This window comes from Mytilus californianus, unplaced genomic scaffold (assembly GCF_021869535.1).
Source record: "Mytilus californianus isolate M0D057914Y unplaced genomic scaffold, xbMytCali1.0.p SCAF_30, whole genome shotgun sequence".
Classification (NCBI taxonomy): Eukaryota; Metazoa; Mollusca; class Bivalvia; order Mytilida; family Mytilidae; genus Mytilus; species Mytilus californianus.
The window spans coordinates 2,859,680-2,879,379 of record NW_026262680.1 but is presented as its reverse complement, the minus strand read 5'-3'; the positions used below and the strand labels follow the sequence as shown (position 1 = coordinate 2,879,379).

At 33.1% G+C, this 19,700-nt stretch overlaps 1 protein-coding gene across 2 annotated transcripts in view; it reads right to left on the bottom strand.

Moving 5' to 3' along the window:
• Positions 1 to 713: 713 nt before the first annotated feature.
• LOC127736417 (GRB10-interacting GYF protein 2-like) overlaps positions 714 to 19,700 on the bottom strand; it is a 55,850-nt gene continuing 36,863 nt past the window's right edge. For both annotated transcript variants that reach the window (XM_052246960.1, XM_052246961.1), the window contains exons 22-29: positions 18,856 to 18,941; positions 15,852 to 15,963; positions 15,065 to 15,237; positions 13,954 to 14,065; positions 9,338 to 9,437; positions 8,767 to 8,813; positions 8,071 to 8,187; positions 714 to 3,921 (exon numbers count right to left, since the gene is read on the bottom strand). In XM_052246960.1, coding sequence (XP_052102920.1) covers positions 3,724 to 3,921; positions 8,071 to 8,187; positions 8,767 to 8,813; positions 9,338 to 9,437; positions 13,954 to 14,065; positions 15,065 to 15,237; positions 15,852 to 15,963; positions 18,856 to 18,941 — 945 coding nt within the window. In that variant the 3' untranslated portion in view covers positions 714 to 3,723. The remainder of the gene's footprint in view (positions 3,922 to 8,070; positions 8,188 to 8,766; positions 8,814 to 9,337; positions 9,438 to 13,953; positions 14,066 to 15,064; positions 15,238 to 15,851; positions 15,964 to 18,855; positions 18,942 to 19,700) is intronic.

Here is a 19,700-nt window from a genome sequence, read left to right as displayed (position 1 = left end):
TTGAACTTGGCATGTGGGTAAATTATGGTTGTATGTCAAATTAATGTATGCAAAATTATTCAATTTATTGGTTTTGGGGGTGGGTTGTATTGGAAATACCTTCCAACCCTCCCACATTCATTTTAATGGAATAGCAGTTTTATTAATTGTTTAATATTTTGTAAAATTTGAGTTAAATTTTATAAAAAGTTGTAATATAAGGGGAACTGCTGATAAAATATTAAGATTAGTGATATTCATTTTATAAAAAGTTGTAATATAAGGGAAACTGCTAATAAAATATTAAGATTAATGATATTCATGCATCTATCAACTCAAACAGGCAATAACACACACACACACACACAAGGCCAATCAGGGAATAAGGACCATTTAGTCTGGCACATTTCTCTATCTACATACTCATACACATAAGGTCAAAAAGTAAATGTTGCCTTTATTTCATAGAATGTGTCTAAGGGAGTTAATGATCTCAATATTCAAAATAATTTCAATTTCAATTCGAAGTACAAAATTATCTATTTTCAATAAATAAAATATCAGCTGGCTCATCGTGCAAATCTTAAAAAATATTTTTTTCAGTACTTATAATCTTGTGCAAATAATTGGTGAGAATGAAGACTATAATAAAATGGAATAAACTTGGAGAGGAAGCTCCCATACTCCACACCCTCATCTAGAAAGGGGTAAAGTCCCCTTCAGGAAAAAAAACAAATTTTGTTGTTGATTTTTCTGACTATCCCTAGTTTTGGCAAGAGTATACCTTTTAGGTACAAAGGTCTGTAGTAAGAACTTGGGCTACACTAATATTTAAATCTGTTTTTGTACATAAAATCCTGTTTTCCTAAGCTGACAAAAACCCAATATGTGCCCAGAACTTCCTTTATTTGGTGTAAACTAGTACCGAAGTTCTAATAACCCCCTCCTCCCCCAAAAAAAACTAGTTGGCTGAGGTATATCTGAAAATCATCACTGTGTATCTAAAAATGCCCTTTTAGAAGTGCCATTTTCCAACAGTTTTCTTTTTTCCAAGCAGGAAGATAACTTAAAATTCAAATCAATAACATCCCTAAAAAGTCCCTGATATGAGTAAGACAAATGGAGAGACGAATCATGGCATACCATAATTAAAATATCTAATAAGGCAAACCATGCTGCCAAAAAATGTTTTAAGTTTAAAACAATGTTCTAGACTCACCTTTTTAAGATAAGATAATTCAGAAATAAAAATGACTGTTCTGAACTAGCAAGATCGTAAAACAAAATGCAACAATTCCTAATGGATACTAAGAAATGCTTTGTCATGACTGTTTACCTTTTTCTTCATTCATACTTTTACCGTGGTTAAATTAAGTAAGCTTTTAAAAGTAATGTGTATTAAAATTTTAATGTAAATTTAGTTTTGGAAGGCATGGGTTCTGTAGTTTTTCCGCGAGAGGGTTTGTGCATAGAGGTCCCATTCATTAGTTTAGATCACTCTTACATAAAGAGCTGCACCATGAGCACATGATACACCCGTTGCTTTTTCAACGAATAAAGTTTCATAACTCCATGACACTAAATGTCATATCAGAAATTTATAAAAAACTAAGGGGAGCTAATTCTAATATTTATAAACAATTCACCAAAGTTTCATGAAAATTGTTCAAAGCATTTTTCAGTTTTAGTCAGAAAACAGAAAACTGTACATCTCCAATTTTTTATGAATAAAATCCCATAACTCAGAAACGTAAAATCTAAAATTTATAAAAACTGAAAGGGAGCATACATCAATAAATACAAACAATTCACCAAAGTTTTATGAAAATTGGTTAAAGCATTTTTGAGTTGTCCGACATGTTGATGACAGATGGACAGACAACGTAATACCTTTAATGGGCCTATAAAAATTCTAGGCTGTGGTGTGCATTTGTAAATGACAAAATAAACACAAGCTTGAGTGTCTATAATTTTAAAATAAGAACCCATCCATCTTATCAATATTCAAAACTTTATGCATGGAGCTTCCCTTCTGCTTGAAATTTCTAGTATCTAACAGAATAAGATGATATTTCAATTCTAAAGCTTATATTTTTTTTAAAAACAGCAAAAATAACAAAATATATGAGGATTACTGTCAATTACTACCATTCTTTCTTAAAAATTGTGTTCTTTCATGAATTTGAAAATCGCTTAAAACTGTAAATAATTTGTATCAAAAGAAAGCTGTCATCTTTAATAATTTATTCTTTCTGAATAAAATGTTGCCTGAAAGTTAAAAAAAAAAAAAAAAAATATTAAAAGTAGTCACTGTTTGATTTCTGAAGTATTGTTTTGTATTTCTTAGGTAAAAATTGTTAAATTTCTTATCTGGATATTTAATCTAGAAATAAAAAAAAACAGACTAATTAATAACACAACTTATATTCTGCTATAACACATGTTTGATTTTAGAAATATGTGACATGTTTTCTTTGCTTTATGTATATCAGTTTCATAAAAATTATAGTGTTATAAAATAAAACTGTTGACACAGATATATGTCTTGCCTGTGTGCAATTTTGATAGTATTATGCAAATGTTGAAATCTAAATAGGAACAATGTTGTTTTGTAAGTAATTTGTGTTTTCCATAATTCAGAAGTTTGCATAAAATTCTACCATGAAAAATTCATATAATCATTAAGAATTACTAGGAACCAAACTATATTGAAATATTAAACAGAATAAAAGAACATTTTTGATTCCTTAAAATTGTTTTACTGAGACCACAATAATTGTAAGATAATTAGATAAAAAATTAATAACAATATTGTGCATTTTGCATATATAGTTTGTTTAGAATCATTTCAATTCTTTCGGTTGATTGTTTAGTTTTTGGTAAAATGCATTTATGTCAAATTCTAAGTGTTATTGATTTACTTATTCTTCTCTTTAAACAGTAAAACATGTTTGAATAAAAAAGGTTGAAATTCTTAATTTTATTTAATGAAATTCTTCTTCTATTTATATTGTATAACATGTTTGAATAAAAAAAGTTGTAATTCTTAATACTTTCAAATGAAAAACTTCTTTTCATTAAATTGTAAAACATGTTTGAATAAAAAAGCTGAAATCAGTTGACATGATTAAAAAACACTGTGTTGTTAAAATATTCAATTTGTTTTGTCATGTAATACTGCATACGATATTTAGGTGGTTGATCTAAGTTAAGGGAAATTACTCTTTAAAAATCAATGTTACGCTTGTGTCAACCATTTTCATAAATAAATTTTAAGCTTCCAAATGACAAAAATCATTTTAATTTTTTATCACATGAATGCTTATAAAGCACTGATAAAACTGACTTTTACAAACGTATTTATGATTTAAAGAGTTATTTCCCTTAACCAAGGACTGCCACCAAAAGCATTGTTTATTAAGCACTATGATTAAGTTTTTCTCATTCTTTTTCAAAAACTTCATAATTAGAGATCTGATTTTTGAAAAATCATTTCCTTCACTTTTTCATCATCTTCTTTAAAAATATACTCTAACATAGGCCAAATGGGCCGGCACGCCTCACATCTACAGGAGGGGCTGGATACAAAGCCACGCCCACACAGGTGTGTTGAAGCTATTGGAAACTGTGTAATGCGACCAAAACCCAACAATTAAGACCAACCATAACAAAATATCAACAATTACAAAAAACATTGTCTTAAGTTGATAAAATAACACTGCTGACATTAAAATCTATAGACTGTCATTTCCCATCGTCTTCCATCTCTCCTACGTTCTTACGTTCAGGATCAGCGCTAACAGTGAATCCCAAAATACTACTGTCTAATTTCATCATTTTCTTCTTTTTCTTTCCTCCCTTATTCTTCTGTGAGTCAGCATCTGAACTTTGGTTGGTTTGTTGTCGGTAATCACGGGCTGGTGCAGGTCCCCATATGCTCTCCTACAAAATGTTTTAAATCTTAAAATTACTGTGTTTTTTGTTTATTGCTACTTCCCTCTCAAACATGAAGAAATATCTAAGCATGAGTTAAAGGCTTCAGTGTTTTCCATTCGGCATTTAAGGCCGGTGTGCCGACCACCTTCTTTTGAAAGCCGACCCCCTTTCCATTTTAGAAGGTGGTCGGCTTTTTTTTTCAAATTCCGGATTTTTTTCGGTTCCGCACCGTAAAAATTTAAATACTAATCAAGCCTCACTGATGTTTTCATCGACAAAAATGGCGGATCGTCAAATTTCAATGTTTTCTTTTATTAATCGGGGGGGGGGGGGGGAGAGAGAGAAAGCCAGATGACGATGGTGATAAGGAAAATTATAGGCCAAATAAGTCAACTAAAATGGATAGTTGTATTGAAATTGTTGAAATTGGAAAAAAAGTATCAAATCAATGGAAAATGCACACAAGCGATCGCGAAGATAAACAGGTTAGGAACAATCCCCCAAATGAGGGATATCCCTTAAATGAGGGACTGTCTCTTTGGCAAGAGGTTATGTAAATTCTGTTGAAGAAAAGAAAAGAGAAAAACTTAAGATTTTTTAACTTAAAAGGGGAAAAACTCGTTATATTCGGACCAACTTTTCTAAAAGAAGCTCCCATTATTTTTAATAATAAAGAAGATATAAGTCCAGAAATATTACAAAATTCTTGGACATGTTTTGACCATATAATACCAAATAGATGTTTAGTTCTTTGGGAAAATTTTCTGTAAATAAAATAAATATGTGCTCATTTGTATCTTGTTAAATGTACCCCTCATAAAAGAGATAGTCATTACATTGAGAGGTTACCCCTCATTTAATAAATATGAACATGTCTTTAAATGGCTAATCGCCACAGAAGGAGGATATTACTGCTCTGTGTTCCATAACTACAGCACTAAAGCGAGGAACAGGACAGAAACTTGGATCGATAAGCTATGCATATGCAGGAGGAGGGAGTCCTAAAAAAAGCCATATCTGCTATCCGAGACCCGCAAAACTAATTTGTAAAATGAATGGCTAGCAGTGATAGCAGAAGAACAGTTCAATTTTATTAAATGTGAATACAATACTAATCCTTCTTTTTGTGACCCCCTCCAACAGTAAAATAAAATGCTTCGCTGGGGCGCAGCTTGATACGACCGCAGAGGTCGAAACCCTGAACAGTTGGGGCAAGTATGGACACAAAATTCAAGCTTGATACAGCTATGACTTTGGATTGTCATTAAATATTTGACACAGCATAGGTTTCTGACACAGGATGAATGTGGTGTAAGAACTGGAAAAAATTTAATTTACCTATTATGGTGGAATATCCATAAACTAAATTGTTTGTTAATTTCAATATATCAAAGAATATGTAGAATTCAATGTTTGATGTAATGTAATAAAGTTGAAATTTGGACCGTTTTTGTTCAATGTGGACCAATTTGGTAACATGTATAAATAATCAAAAATCTAAATACATGGGAGCCCATTTAAATACATCATAAAGGTATTAAAATAGAAAGTGACATCATAGTCATGGCTAAAAATAAACAAAAATCCTTAATCAGCAACATTTAAAGTAATATCTAAAAATAAAATTCCTTTGTAACCATAAAAGCCCATTTAAATACATCATAAAGATATTAAAATAGAAAATGACATCATAGTCATGGCTAAACATAGCAAAAAACCCTTAATCAGCATCATTTAACAGTAATATCTAAGAATGGAAATTACATCATAAAGGTATTAAAATAGAAAATGACATCATAGTCATGGCTAAAAATAAACAAAATCCTTAATCAGCATCAGCAACATTTTATAGTAATATCTAAAAATAAAATTCCTTTGTAACCATAAAAGCCCATTTAAATACATCATAACAGATATTAAAATAGAAAATGACATCATAGTCATGGCTAAACATAGCAAAAACCTTAATCAGCATCATTTAACAGTAATATCTAAAAATAAAAATTTCTTTGCAACCATAAAAGTAATATAGAAAATGACATCATAATCATAGCTAAAAATAAACAAAAATTTTTTTTATTGGCAAATTTTAAATGGAGTTTATTATACTAAAACAATAAATTTGCAACCATAAACATGATAAAACCCCATTTAAACACATCATAAAAGTATTAAATAATTCAACTACATCATAAGGCTATAAAAATAGAAAATGACTTCATAGTCAAGGCTAAAGGTAAACAAAAAACCTTCATCAGCAAAATTTTATATTGGCAAATTTCCAATGAAGTTTATTACACTAAAATTGTTGGCAAATTTCCAATGCATTTATTAACAATAAAGTTATTGGCAAATTTCCAATTTACATAATTTAAAAGCAGTGTAGATGAGATATTTAAATGAGTTTGAATTACCAACCTTACACTGCTTTTAAATAATGTTCTTTACTCAATTATTTGTCTATTAAAATGGAAACCCTTGTTTTTTAACCTTTTTTCCCCTTATTCCTTAAACATTAGAGCCATAACCCCCCCCCCCCCCCCCCCCCCCAAAGCCAATTATTACTTTCCAATGTAACCTAAATTTCCAATATACATAATTTTAAATTTCAATTCCTCATGATATATAACCGTATCATTATTATTTTCTTTCATATATAAATCTGAAACAACCATCTTTAAATGGAAAATTTTAAAGAAAAAAAAAGGAAAAAAAAAATCCTACCTCCCACACATTTTTTCAACCCCCTTTTGATTCATCATCCCCCACCTCAATCACAACCTTCAATTTGTGGTATGGTACATTGCAATACAATTTCACAGAGATCCATACACTTGAACACAAGTTTTTGTTGCAAACTAAAAAAATCCTTATTTTTGACCAATATTTGGCCCCTTATTCATAAATGTTTGAGCAATTAACCCCAAAACTCAATTCCTACTTTCTCTTCGTGATAAAAAATAACTAACTTAAAATGTAAATTTTAAACAAAAAAAAAAGGAAAAAAAAAATTACCCCTTTTTTGACCCCTGCCCCCTTATGATTCATCACCCCCACCCCCCTTTCCCCCCAAACCAAGCTCAATAACAGCCTTGCCTTTGTGGTATGGTACCTTGTAATACAATTTTAGAGAGATCCATACACTTGAACACAAGTTATTGTCTAGAAACTAAAAAATGCTTATTTTAAACCCCTTTTTAGGCCCCTTATTACTAAACGTTTTGGGCAATTACCACAACACTCAATTCCAGCTTTCCCTTTGTGAAATGGAACCTTGTAGTAAAATTTCAGAAAGATCCATACACTTACACACAAGTTATTGTCATGAAACTAGAAAAATGCTTGTTTTTTGCCCCCTTTTGGCCCCTTATTCCTAAAATTTTGAGGCAATTAACCCCAAAATCAATCCCAGCATTGACCCTTTGTGATATGGAATCTTGTGGTACAATGTCAAAGAGATCCATATGCTAACACACAAGTTATGTCTGGAAGTTACAAAAATGCTTATTTTTGGCCCCTAATTCCTTAACTGTTGGTACCATAACCCCCAAAATCAATCCCCACCTTCCTATTGTGGTATTGAACCTTATGGTAAAATTTCATAGAGATCCATTCACTTAAACTAAAGTTAGAGTGCGAAAACCATTGTGTATTCGGACGACGACGCCGGACGACGACGAAGACGACGACGCCAACGTCATACCAATATACGACCTCAAAATTTTTTTGCGGTCGTATAAAAACCTGGTTGGAAATGTTGAAACAAACAAAAAAACACCCGGTTGCAAGTGATTTTTTCAAAACACCCACCTTACCTTAGTGAAAAATGGAGAACACTGGGCTTTGAGGCATGTTAGATATTTTAGAATTTAAACAGATAGTTAAACAAACTATAATTCAGTGGTTGTTGTTTGTTGTATATCATATTTGTTTTACGTTCATTGTTTTGTGCATTAATTTCTTACAGGCCCTTTAATATTCTCCAATGTTTTACATTTGCTATTTGGGGGCCATTTATAGCTTGCTATGCGGTATGGGTTTTACTCATTATTGAAGGCTGTATGGTGACACATAGTTGCTAACTTCTACATCGCTTAGTCTGGACAGTTCTCTCATTTGCAATCATAGCACATCTTCTTATTTTTATACCCTTACCTCAACAACTGGTGGTTTTGCCTTATTACGAGTTTGGCTTCTCTTCTCCAGGAACTGTTTGGCAAAGTCCTTAGAAGATTTACTTTCACCGAGATATGATCGTACATAATCATGAACCTGAAATTACAAGCAAAGTCCTTAGAAGATTTACTTTCACCGAGATATGATCGTACATAATCATGAACCTGAAATTACAAGCAAAGTCCTTAGAAGATTTACTTTCACCGAGATATGATCGTACATAATCATGAACCTGAAATTACAAGCAAAGTCCTTAGAAGATTTACTTTCACCGAGATATGATCGTACATAATCATGAACCTGAAATTACAAGCAAAGTCCTTAGATTTACTTTCACCGAGATATGATCGTACATAATCATGAACCTGAAATTACAAGCAAAGTCCTTAGAAGATTTACTTTCACCAAGATATGATCGTACATAATCATGAACCTGAAATTACAAACACTTACCATGTGACAAAAGATCTATTTAGAAATTAAACTTCTGGCTTATTCTGTACAGAATTGAGATAAAGATATTTGTTTAAAAAAGAAAATTTTTTGCTGATCCTGATATTTTCCTACTATCACTACATGTTGAAAATTCTTTCATCTGCATTTTACTTTAGAAACTTTAAGTTGTTAAATTTAGAAACTATATTAATTATAAACTGAGTGTAATGTCATCCTTACCTCATAAGGAGATTCCACCTCTGACAAAAATGCTACAAAAGTTGGAACTGGAAAACAAATATAACAAATATTGTCATTTTAATAGCAAACATTTTTTTCTGTATAGAAACTGTTATGCTAAAAGTAAACAATTTTTTTAATTTAAAATTTTTGTCATGATTTTAACATCACTTTCCAAATGTGCCTGTCCCTGCAAGTTTTACATTCCTATGACTACTGCCTTCCTTTTTAATGTTCTCTCTATTTTATTTTTATCAGAATTTCCACTCATTTCTTTCTCTTTTTTTTTGGCCTTTGACATGAGCAAATATAAATGGTTGTAGAAGTTTTATTGACCTTTAGATTTTTCATTCCTTTCCCAATGGTCAAAGGTATATGGATCTGTTATTTTTTACAACATTGCATATCCCAATAGCAATCTCATTAAAAATAAAAGTTACTACATGGTAGATATTCATCTTAAATTTTTGTTTCTTTTTTCAATTTGAAATTTATCAGTTATTTGTTAAGATCATTATTTCTGATCTTAAAATTTTTACATAGACGATTTCTACAATTTTTGAAAGCTTACTATCTACTGAAGTATCCAATCTTTTGAGAGCTATCTCACACCAATTTGAGAATCCGTCTTCCTGAGGTTTTGGTTGTTTAAACAACCTTTGTACAGCCTCCTACAAAACAATTAAGCATTATTTTTAGTCTTTTCTAAGCTTTTATTTACAATAGAGACATACAACTTTATCCCTTTTGTCTAAGTTTAAATTATTTTTCAATTTACTTTTGAAATGGAAAAGCCCACACAAATATCTGCCCAACTTAATGCAGAACAGCTGTGTACTTTCAAGTGGTGAAAAAATAAATGAATATTCCTTACTTAAAAGATGCTCCTGCCTCCAACTGAAAATCAAATGATTCTCCCCTAAATTTCCAAAGTATACTTCATACACGTGCAAAATTTCAATGCAAAAGCCCTTAATATGTGTCCATACCATAATAAAATATTTCTATAAAACATCTTTCCTCTGATAGAGACAATTTTTGAATTTCCCTAACATTTTCACTGTACAAAATAAGCATTGTGTATAAGTTTCATAAAATATGGTTGAGGCAAACTTGAGTTAGAGAACGGAAACCAACTCTGGGACGTACGGATGGATGTACGTATGGACGGACAAGGATAAAACTTAATGCCCCTTCCGCTATGGCGGGGGCATAAAAAACACATCCATAGATAAGATTTTGAACAGCTTCCTTGAATTCCATGTATATTTTATGGAACAGCACTAAATTAGGATTTGGATGAGGGGAGGGGGTTCCTTCATTTTTGTTTTCATAAATTCTTAGGCCATTTTTGTCTAATCATTATATCTTAGCACCCCATTATTTATAGGTTTCATAACAAGTGAGAATTGGTTATCATTTGATATCAACTCCAGTTATTTAATTTCAATACAATAATAAAGGAGCCTTCCACGATTTTTATTATTACTATTTAAATTAAAAATCGAGAGTTGATATCAAGCGATATCCAATTCTCACAAGTTAAACCTATTACTCTTATGATTAACACTCTCATTGGGTTAAATAAAAAAAATTGTGAATCGTTGATCTAGTCTTTTGGACATACCAGTATGATGTCATATGTCTTTTTCCAAAGTCAAACTTCCAACATCAGACATTTTTAAAAAATTTGTACACTCAGATTGTAATAAAATTTTATAAAATAAAATGCTCCGCAGGGCGCAGCTTGATACGACCGCAGAGGTCGAACCCTGAACAGTTGGGGCAAGTATGGACACAACATTCAAGCTTGATACAGCTTTGCATTTGGATTGTGATTAAATATTTGACACAGCATAGGTTTCTGACACAGAATGAATGTGGTCTAAGAACTTAAAAATTTTAAATTGGACATTCACCTATTATGGTCCAATATCCAAAATCTAAATACATGGTTAGATTCAGCATATCAAAGAACCCCAAGAATTCAATTTTTGATGAAATCAAACAAAGTTTAATTTTGGATCCTTTTGACCTCAATGTGGACAAAGTTGATAACGGGGACCAAAAATAAAAAATCTAAATACATGGTTAGATTCAGCATATCAAACAACCCCATATATTCAATTTTTGTTGAAATCAAACAAAGTTTAATTTTGGACCCCGATTTGGACCAACTTGAAAACTGGGCCCATAATCAAAAATCTAAATACATGTTTAGATTCAGCATATCAAAGAACCCTAAGAATTCAATTTTTGTTAAAATCAAACTAAGTTTAATTTTGGACCCTTTGGACCTTAATGTAGACCAATTTGAAAACCGAACCAAAAATTAAGAATCTAAATACACGGTTAGATTCGGCATATCAAAGAACCCCAATAATTCAATTTTTGATGAAATCAAACAAAGTTTAATTTTGGACCCTTTGGACCTCAATGTGGACCAATTTAAAAACGGGGCCCAAAATCCAAAAACTAAATACACGGTTAGATTCAGCATATTAAAGAACCCCAAGAATTCAAGAATAAAACCCCATTGAAATTGATCAAGAAATAAGCAATTTATACGAAGTATCTTCTTTTACACAATACTGTGCAATTAAATATTTCTTGCTATTGCGCAATACTGTACAATTGACAATTTCTTGCTATTGCGCAATATTGTGCTATTGGATATTTCTTGCTATTGCGCAATACTGTGCAATTGAAGATTTCTTGCTATTGCGCAATACTGTGCAATTGAAGATTTCTTGCTATTGTGCAATACTGTGCAATTGAAAATTTCTTGCTATTGCACAATACTTATTATTTAATAATTTACACATCCTGTTTGGTGTGTATCTCCTACCATATCATTATTATTTGCTTTTAAATATAAATCAGAAATAACCAACTTAAAATGGAAAATTTTAAAAGAAAAAACTAGAGGCTCTCAAGAGCCTGTGTCGCTCACCTGATTCTTCTTTGGTTTTGGAAATCATGTTAAAATAGATTAAAATCATAACAGATACCCTAATAATGAGTGAGGCCAAATTTGGTTTAATATTGGCCCTGTAATTTAATAAAAAATCCTGGTGGCCATCTTGAACAGTAAATCAGCAACAAAGTAGCAACACTTCATCAGCACCTCATAAGAAACATTTATGCCATGTTTGGTTTCATTCCATTCAGTGGTTCTCTTAAAGAAGACATTTGTATGTATTTCCCATAGGGTCCTATGTTAAACTAAGTCCCCCACTGGCGGCCATCTTGGATGATGGATCAGCTTCAAAGTAACAACAGCACCTCATAAGGAACATTCATGCCATGTTTGGTTTCAATCCATTCAGTGGTTCTCGAAAAGAAGACATTTGTATGTATTGTCCATTGGGTCCTTTTTTAAACACTGTCCCCAGCTGGTGGCCATCTTGGATGATGGATCAGCTTCAAAGTAACAACACTTGGTCAGCACCTCATAAGGAACATTCATGCCATGTTTGGTTTCATTCCATTCAGTGGTTCTCTAAAAGAAGACATTTGTAAATATTTCCCATAGGGTCCTATGTTAAACTAAGTCCCCCCAAGGCGGCCATCTTGGATTATGGATCGGCTTCAAAGTAACAACACTTGGTCAGCACCTCATAAGAAACATGCATGCCATGTTTTGTTTCATTCCATTCAGTGGTTCTCTTAAAGAAGACATTTGTATGTATTTCCCATAGGTCCTATGTTAAACTTAGTCCCCCACTGGCGGCCATCTTGGGATGATGGATCGGCTTCAAAGTAACAACACTTGGTCAGCACCTCATAAGGAACATTCATGCCATGTTTGGTTTCATTCCATTCAGTGGTTCTCTAAAAGAAGACATTTGTATGTATTTCCCATAGGGTCCTATGTTAAACTAAGTCCCCGGCTGGCGGCCATCTTGGATGATGGATCGGCTTCAAAGTAACAACACTTGGTCAGCACCTCATAAGGAACATTCATGCCATGTTTGGTTTCATTCCATTCAGTGGTTCTCTAGAAGAAGTTCAAAATGTAATAAGTTAACGACGACGACGACGGACGACGGACGCCAAGTGATGAGAAAAGCTCACTTGGCCCTTCGGGCCAGGTGAGCTAAAAACGGAAAAAAAGAAAAAAAAAAATCCCCCCCCCCCAAATTTTTTGAACCCCCTTATTATTCATCACCCCCAAACTCAATCCCAGCCTTCCCTTTGTGGTATGGTACCTTGCAGTACAATTTCAGAGAGATCCATACACTTGAACACAATTTATTGTCTGGAAACTAGAAAAATGTGTTTTTTGGCCCCTTTTTGGCCCCAAATTCCTGAACGTTTAGGGCAATTACCCCCAAACTCAAACCCAGCTTTCCCTTTGTGATATGGAACCTTGTAGTACAATTTCAGAAAGATCCATACACTTACACACAAGTTAATGTCATGAAACTAGAAAAATGCTTGTTTTTTGCCCCTTTTTTGGCCCCTAATTCCTAAAATTTTGAGGCAATTACCCCCAAAATCAATCCCAGCATTCCTTTTGTGATATGGAACCTTGCAGTACAATTTCAGAGAGATCCATACACTAACACACAAGTTATGTCTGGAAGTTACAAAAATGCTTATTTTTGGCCCCTTTTTGGCCCCTTATTCCTTTACTGTTGGTACCATAACCCCCAAAATCAATCCCAACCTTCCTTTTGTGGTATTGAACCTTGTGGTAAAATTTCATAGAGATCCATTCACTTAAACTAAAGTTAGAGTGCGAAAATCAATGTGTCTTCGGACGACGCCGACGACGTCATACAAATATACGACCACAAAATTTTTTTTGCGGTCGTATAAAAAATGATTTCCAGGTGAAAAGTGTGTTTGTTTATTATATAATTGATGAAATCACATATGTCCATTGCCATGGACGAAATGTACATCGCCTTAACCTTTGAAAGTTAACAATGACCTAACGAATATCCAATGGAAATGTCGTAATATCGTCTCCTGATCCTGGATAAGCCAATCAAATTTAACACAGTTTTCGTATCACCATCCGTGCAGTGTGATATCAGAAATATCTATTCATGCAAGAAATAGATAACCAGCCACCTTCATAAGAGAATATCTATTCTTTATTTTTTGGTCTATTATTCTCTATTCTGTAAACCCATCCAGACCCTCCTAAATACAATCCATGATGAATATGAATATTACCTCCTCTTTCTTCATCTTTGATTGTTTTTGTGGTTTAGACACAGGCACTGAAGGTGTGTTTACCGGGTTACCTCCCTTTAATGCTGGAAATTCTGTAGGATTACCTTGCACTCTGAAAAAAAATAATAAACCTAATTTAAAAGTACTTTAATAGAGAGAGAAAGCATTCGTACTGTCATTTCACTGAATCTATATTTTAATAAAATAAACTTATTAAAGATATGTTGAACACAGTAATCTTCTATTGTCAAATAGAGCAGGCAACCAATATGATCTTTCAAATTATTTCTAAACCAGGCCAAATAAAATATATGTGTATTTAAGGTTACATCATTAAAAACAATAGGTTGGTATTTCCAAATTTATTTTTTGCAACATGATTTTGAGTAATGCGGTCCGTCTTGCCGTGGTCCGAGTTGTCCATGGGATGAGTTAACCCATATTTTAAATGATTGGATTATTTCCCTTGGTTAATGGTTGGAAAAAAATGGTGGCAAAGTGTTTATTTCATCACACGAGTCACAAGTTTCTTAAAACAGCTGTCATATTCATGATTGTGAACATTTAGATGTATCAGGCAATTGATTTATTTTATTGGCAACTCTAACTTCCCTTTTGAAACAAGTTCAGTTAATTTTTCACTTTATGACGGGAATAAAATGACTTAAGGTCGGCACTCAAAAGTAGGGTCGGTCGGGTTACCGAAAACAGACATATTTTTTTTTTTTTGCCTCATCCTCAAATTCAAACTGAAAAGAATAAAAGTTATTTATTTTAAGGAAATTATTGATGATAAAAATCAGAATACTGACTTATAACTAATATGTCACCCTGAACAAGCTTGCAGGGCCCTAATAAGTGGATTTTAACAGAACTATACAGTCTGCTTAAGAACTCATACTCGCAACAACACAAAACAGTTCTATTTTCCTAAAGTTGACCAAAAAAATTCAAGCTTACTTACCATATTATAATTATAATATTGTACTCGCCCCCTCACCTAAGGGTAGAGTGACACATATTACACCTGTTAATTTGGTGCTTAATTCTCCCTTTATTAAAGCATAAACCAAATCGGTAAGTTCTCCAAAGTGATAAAACTAGAAATTACTTTTTATTTGATGATGCAGGTGCTCTTTTAGAAGATACAATGGCTTCATCCCAGAATCCAAGAGATCCTGATCCATTCTGACTTCTAGCTTGGTTACCCCATGCTCCTTCACTGGCCCAATGTGATGACTGTGCACTAGCATTCCATGCACTTGCTGCTGATATAGATAGATTCTGTAAAATAAAAGTAAAAATTTCAGTTTATTATATTTGAGTGAAATATCACGGACAATCCTGCAATTTGATTGGTTTCCCCGATAGGCTGCACAGGGTATATGAGCTTGAGCACATATAACCTGTGAACAAAAACAATGATCAGAATAGAAATTAATGTTTAAATCAGGACACTCCAGCATGATATAATTGTTATTCTTGCTTTACATGGGATATAGGCTGATATCATATTGTGATATAAGTTTGACCCTATCATTATAGTAAGCTTCCTAAATTGTCTGCACTAAAATCTTTTCCAACTTTTGATCCAAAGACCAATGTTCCAACATTTTTAGTATGTGTTTAAACAAAGTTTTGCAAATACTTCTAGTCCAAATAAAATTTTACTAGTCTTGGGCATTGGACTAGTGGTTATCTGTGCAGACTGCTTAAAATTTTACTAGTCTTGGGCATCGGACTAGTGGTTATCTGTGCAGACTGCTAGGTTAAAGAACTGTTTTTTGTTTTTTGTTTAGATCACATCACTTTTACCTGTCAAAAATCCTTAATTTAGGTGATATTTAACAGTATATACTCTAAAAAAAATCCTTATATAAACATATATATATATTGACCTTGGCTTGGGTTTGTTGTTGTTGTTGTTTTCGTTGTCTTTCCTTATCTAGCTGCCGAGCTTGCTCCTCTTGTATTTCTATTAATGATTTGGAACTTTGTTGAGATGGAAATCTAGAAAATAACAAGAAATGATTGTAACAGAATGCTGTTACGAAGTCTCCCAAACGAAGCTCCCATAATTCGTCATTCCTATGGTCGCCTGATATTGGGCAAAGTCCAGTACAAATTGGTTTGGTCCAGTAAAGTGATATGCATAAGTAATGCCTAGGGACTGACCCTGCATGTCATTCAAATCTATGTGAAATGATGAACAGGAATAAATATGGTTTAGGGGTGGAGATCTCAACCATTTACAAGATATTAGAACATTTGGGAGGGGGTGACCCCTGGGGACTGACCCTATATATCATTCAAATCTTTGTGACATGACGATCAGGAATATATATGATTTAGGGGTGTGGATCTCGTCCATTTACAAGATATTAGAACATTTGGGGTTGGGAGAACACCTGGGAACTGACCCTATATATTATTCAAATCTTTGGAACATGACAAACAGGCATATATATGGTTAAGGGGGTGGGGATCTCAACCATTTACAAGGTATTATAACATTCGGGGTGGGGGGAAACCCTGGGGACCTTTCCTATATATCATTCAAATCTTCATGACATGACAAACAGGAATATATATGGTTTAGGGGTGGGGATCTCGACCATTAACAAGATATTTGAACATATTCAAATGACTGGGGGTTGGGATGACCCCTTGGGTCTTACCATGCTTATCTTTTAAATCATCTTGGCATGACAAACCAGCATATATATGGTTAAGGGGTAGGGATCCTGACCACTTACAAGATATTTAAACTTTTTAAAATGGCAGGGGGTCTAAACGACCCCTGGGGACTAACCCTGTTTATCATTCAAATCATCTTGGCATGACCAACCAGAATACTGTAAATTCAGAAATTATTGCGTGCATTTATTATTGCGATTTTGTCATTTTAGACTAAATTGCCATTTTAATTTTTGCGATATTGAGAAAAATCCTGCTTAATTCAAATAAAAAATTTCAAAATGCGAGTTTAAATTATTGCGAATATAACCCTGTCGCATTTTTCGCAATAATAAAAACATCGCAATAATTTCTGAATTTACAGTATATATGGTTAAGGAGTGGGGATCTTTACCACTTACAAGATACTAGAACTTTCTCAAATGACAGGGGGTGGGGACGACCCCTGGTGACTAACCTTGTATTTCATTTAATGTGCTTTATCATTTAGAACATTTTCAATTACAAAGATTGTGTCTATCACTAACTGTTTTCAAGTTATAATCATTTGAAAATAAAAAAAAAATAAAATCCCATAGGGTTCTATAGTAAACCCCTCCTTCCTTTATGCCCCTCAAAGTACCCCTTTATAAACCCCATTGAACAAACAAAACCCTGATTGCAACACTAGACATGTTAGTCTAACATATTGTATAACCCTGTTAATCTGACCAGTGGTTTTGGAGCATGGATGCGGACAAGTTCGGTGGAAGAAGAAGAAGAAGAAGAAGAAGAAGAAGAAGAAGAAGAAGAAGAAGAAGAAAAATAATAAGAACTGAGCAAAAACAATGTCTTCCCAAACTTCGTTTGGGAGACTTAATAATGCACTTGTTTAGGTTGTTTGCCTCTCATATTATAAAGTTATTATTATTTTTATGCCCCACCTAGGGGCATTATGTTTTTCAGTCTGTGCGTCCGTTCGTGCATCCGTCCGTCTGTCCCGCTTCAGGTTAAAAGTTATTGGTCAAGGTAGTTTTTGATGAAGTTGAAGTCCAATCAACTTGAAACTTAGTACACATGTTCCCTATGATATGATCTTTCTAATTTTAATGCCAAATTAGAGTTTTGACCCCAATTTCACGGTCCACTGAACATAGAAAATGATAGTGCGAGTAGGGCATCTGTGTACTTTGAACACATTCTTGTTTCCCTCAAGTTTGGCTTTTTTTTTTATTTACCCGGATTTTCCTCAACATTTAAAAAAGACATGCATCAGAAATACAATTCTTACACATTTATTTTTTAATTCTCGTTATTTCCACAAAATATTTATACATGTTTTTCAAATTTTGTCAGGGCTGTTCCATTATAACAGATGTATTTAAAAAAAATCTCCCACATCCATATTTTTCTTCGAGTAGTTTTGCATACATCCAATGGACATATAACTATAAATGACCCAAAATTTATACTTCTCTTTTTACCTTTCAAACATTCATTTTAAACGGAATATCTCAAAAATAAGCAGAGACTCATCTATAATTTCCCATAAATTTGAAAATTCTCCAATGACAAAATCTTTATGAAAATGTTGTTTTTCTGATATAAACCAAACATTATGCATGTAATATTTCATTTTTGATGCATGTTCATATACAACAAATTTATTATGATCCATATGATCAGCATTAAATCAAGATCCATTGTAGAGGAGTTTTAAACAAGTGAAACTGCGGGCTACTGCTCACTCACTGATGATACCCCCGCCGCAACGGGTTAATTTTAATAGTGTACAAATATGCAAGTGTTCGGTAAACAGGAAGTTGCTGAGTGATGAATCTGAAAACGCATCACACGGTATAGCTGACTAATATAAACCCTGAAACCAAATTTCAGAAATCCTTATGATGTAGTTCCTGAGAAAGATGCGACGAAAGATATTCATGGGACGGACAAACAGACAGAGGTAAAATAGTATACCCCCACTTTTTTAAAGCGGGGGTATAATAATAATTTTGTCACATTTTATCAGTCTTCGAGCTTAACCACAGGCCCACCAGCCCAGGCTTGTAAAAATTTTGTCGGCCTGTAAAAATCATCTCCACAGGCCAATAGAATCTAATTTAGATTTTCATAAAATTAAGCTTCAGGTCTGTAGATTGGAAAGTTTATTGTGAAGACTGTTTTGTACATTCGATGTGATGCAGTGTTCTGCTATTAACATACATTTGTCCTGACCATGACTTCTGTTGTTGCTGCTGCTGTAGTATGGCCTGTTGTTGTTGTCTCTGTGCCTCTAACTGTCTCTGTATCTACAGAATAACAATCAAAATTTAAAAGACTTTTAAATTGTAAACAATCAGTTATGGAATTCCTTTAATAACTTACAATATGGTAAAAATCCTTGTCCTTTTGTCTCTGGTGAATAGTTGTAAAATTTATAAATTTAGTGTATCCAAGATTAAGTTTAACATTCATATTTTTCCTTAAATAAAAGAACAGAGTTCCAATGTCCCTTGCATTGCACATATTTTATCTGTCCAAGATGCAAGGTTTAAGGGTAATAACTTAAAGAGAAATAAAGGTTTGAGAGCAAACGCAATACAATTCCTGATATCATTAATATTACCAAGTGGCATAACTCATAAAAGAAATATTTGATCAGCACTTATTTTCAAAATTGTCAGAGACATTGTTGATATAAACCTATGATATAAGTTTCATAAAAATTTTGCAAGAATTGTACATATACATGTCAGAGCACTAACAATGCAATATTCCATACAAATCAATATTTCCAAGTGCCATAACTCTTTCAAAAATAATTGATCGGCACTGATTTTTAAATTTGTCCAAGACCTAGCTGATATAAATCTATGATATAACTCCAGTATTTCTATGTCCCCTGCAACGATAAGACTAAACAGATTTTGGCAAATGACAACCTAAACACACACTTTTTATTTACAGCCGATTTCAATGAGTGTGTAGGCAAAGGTAATATCTTTGGTTAGCTTGCTTGCTAGCTGAACCGTGAAGTCATTGTTAGGTTAGGTAAACTACCCTCCTTT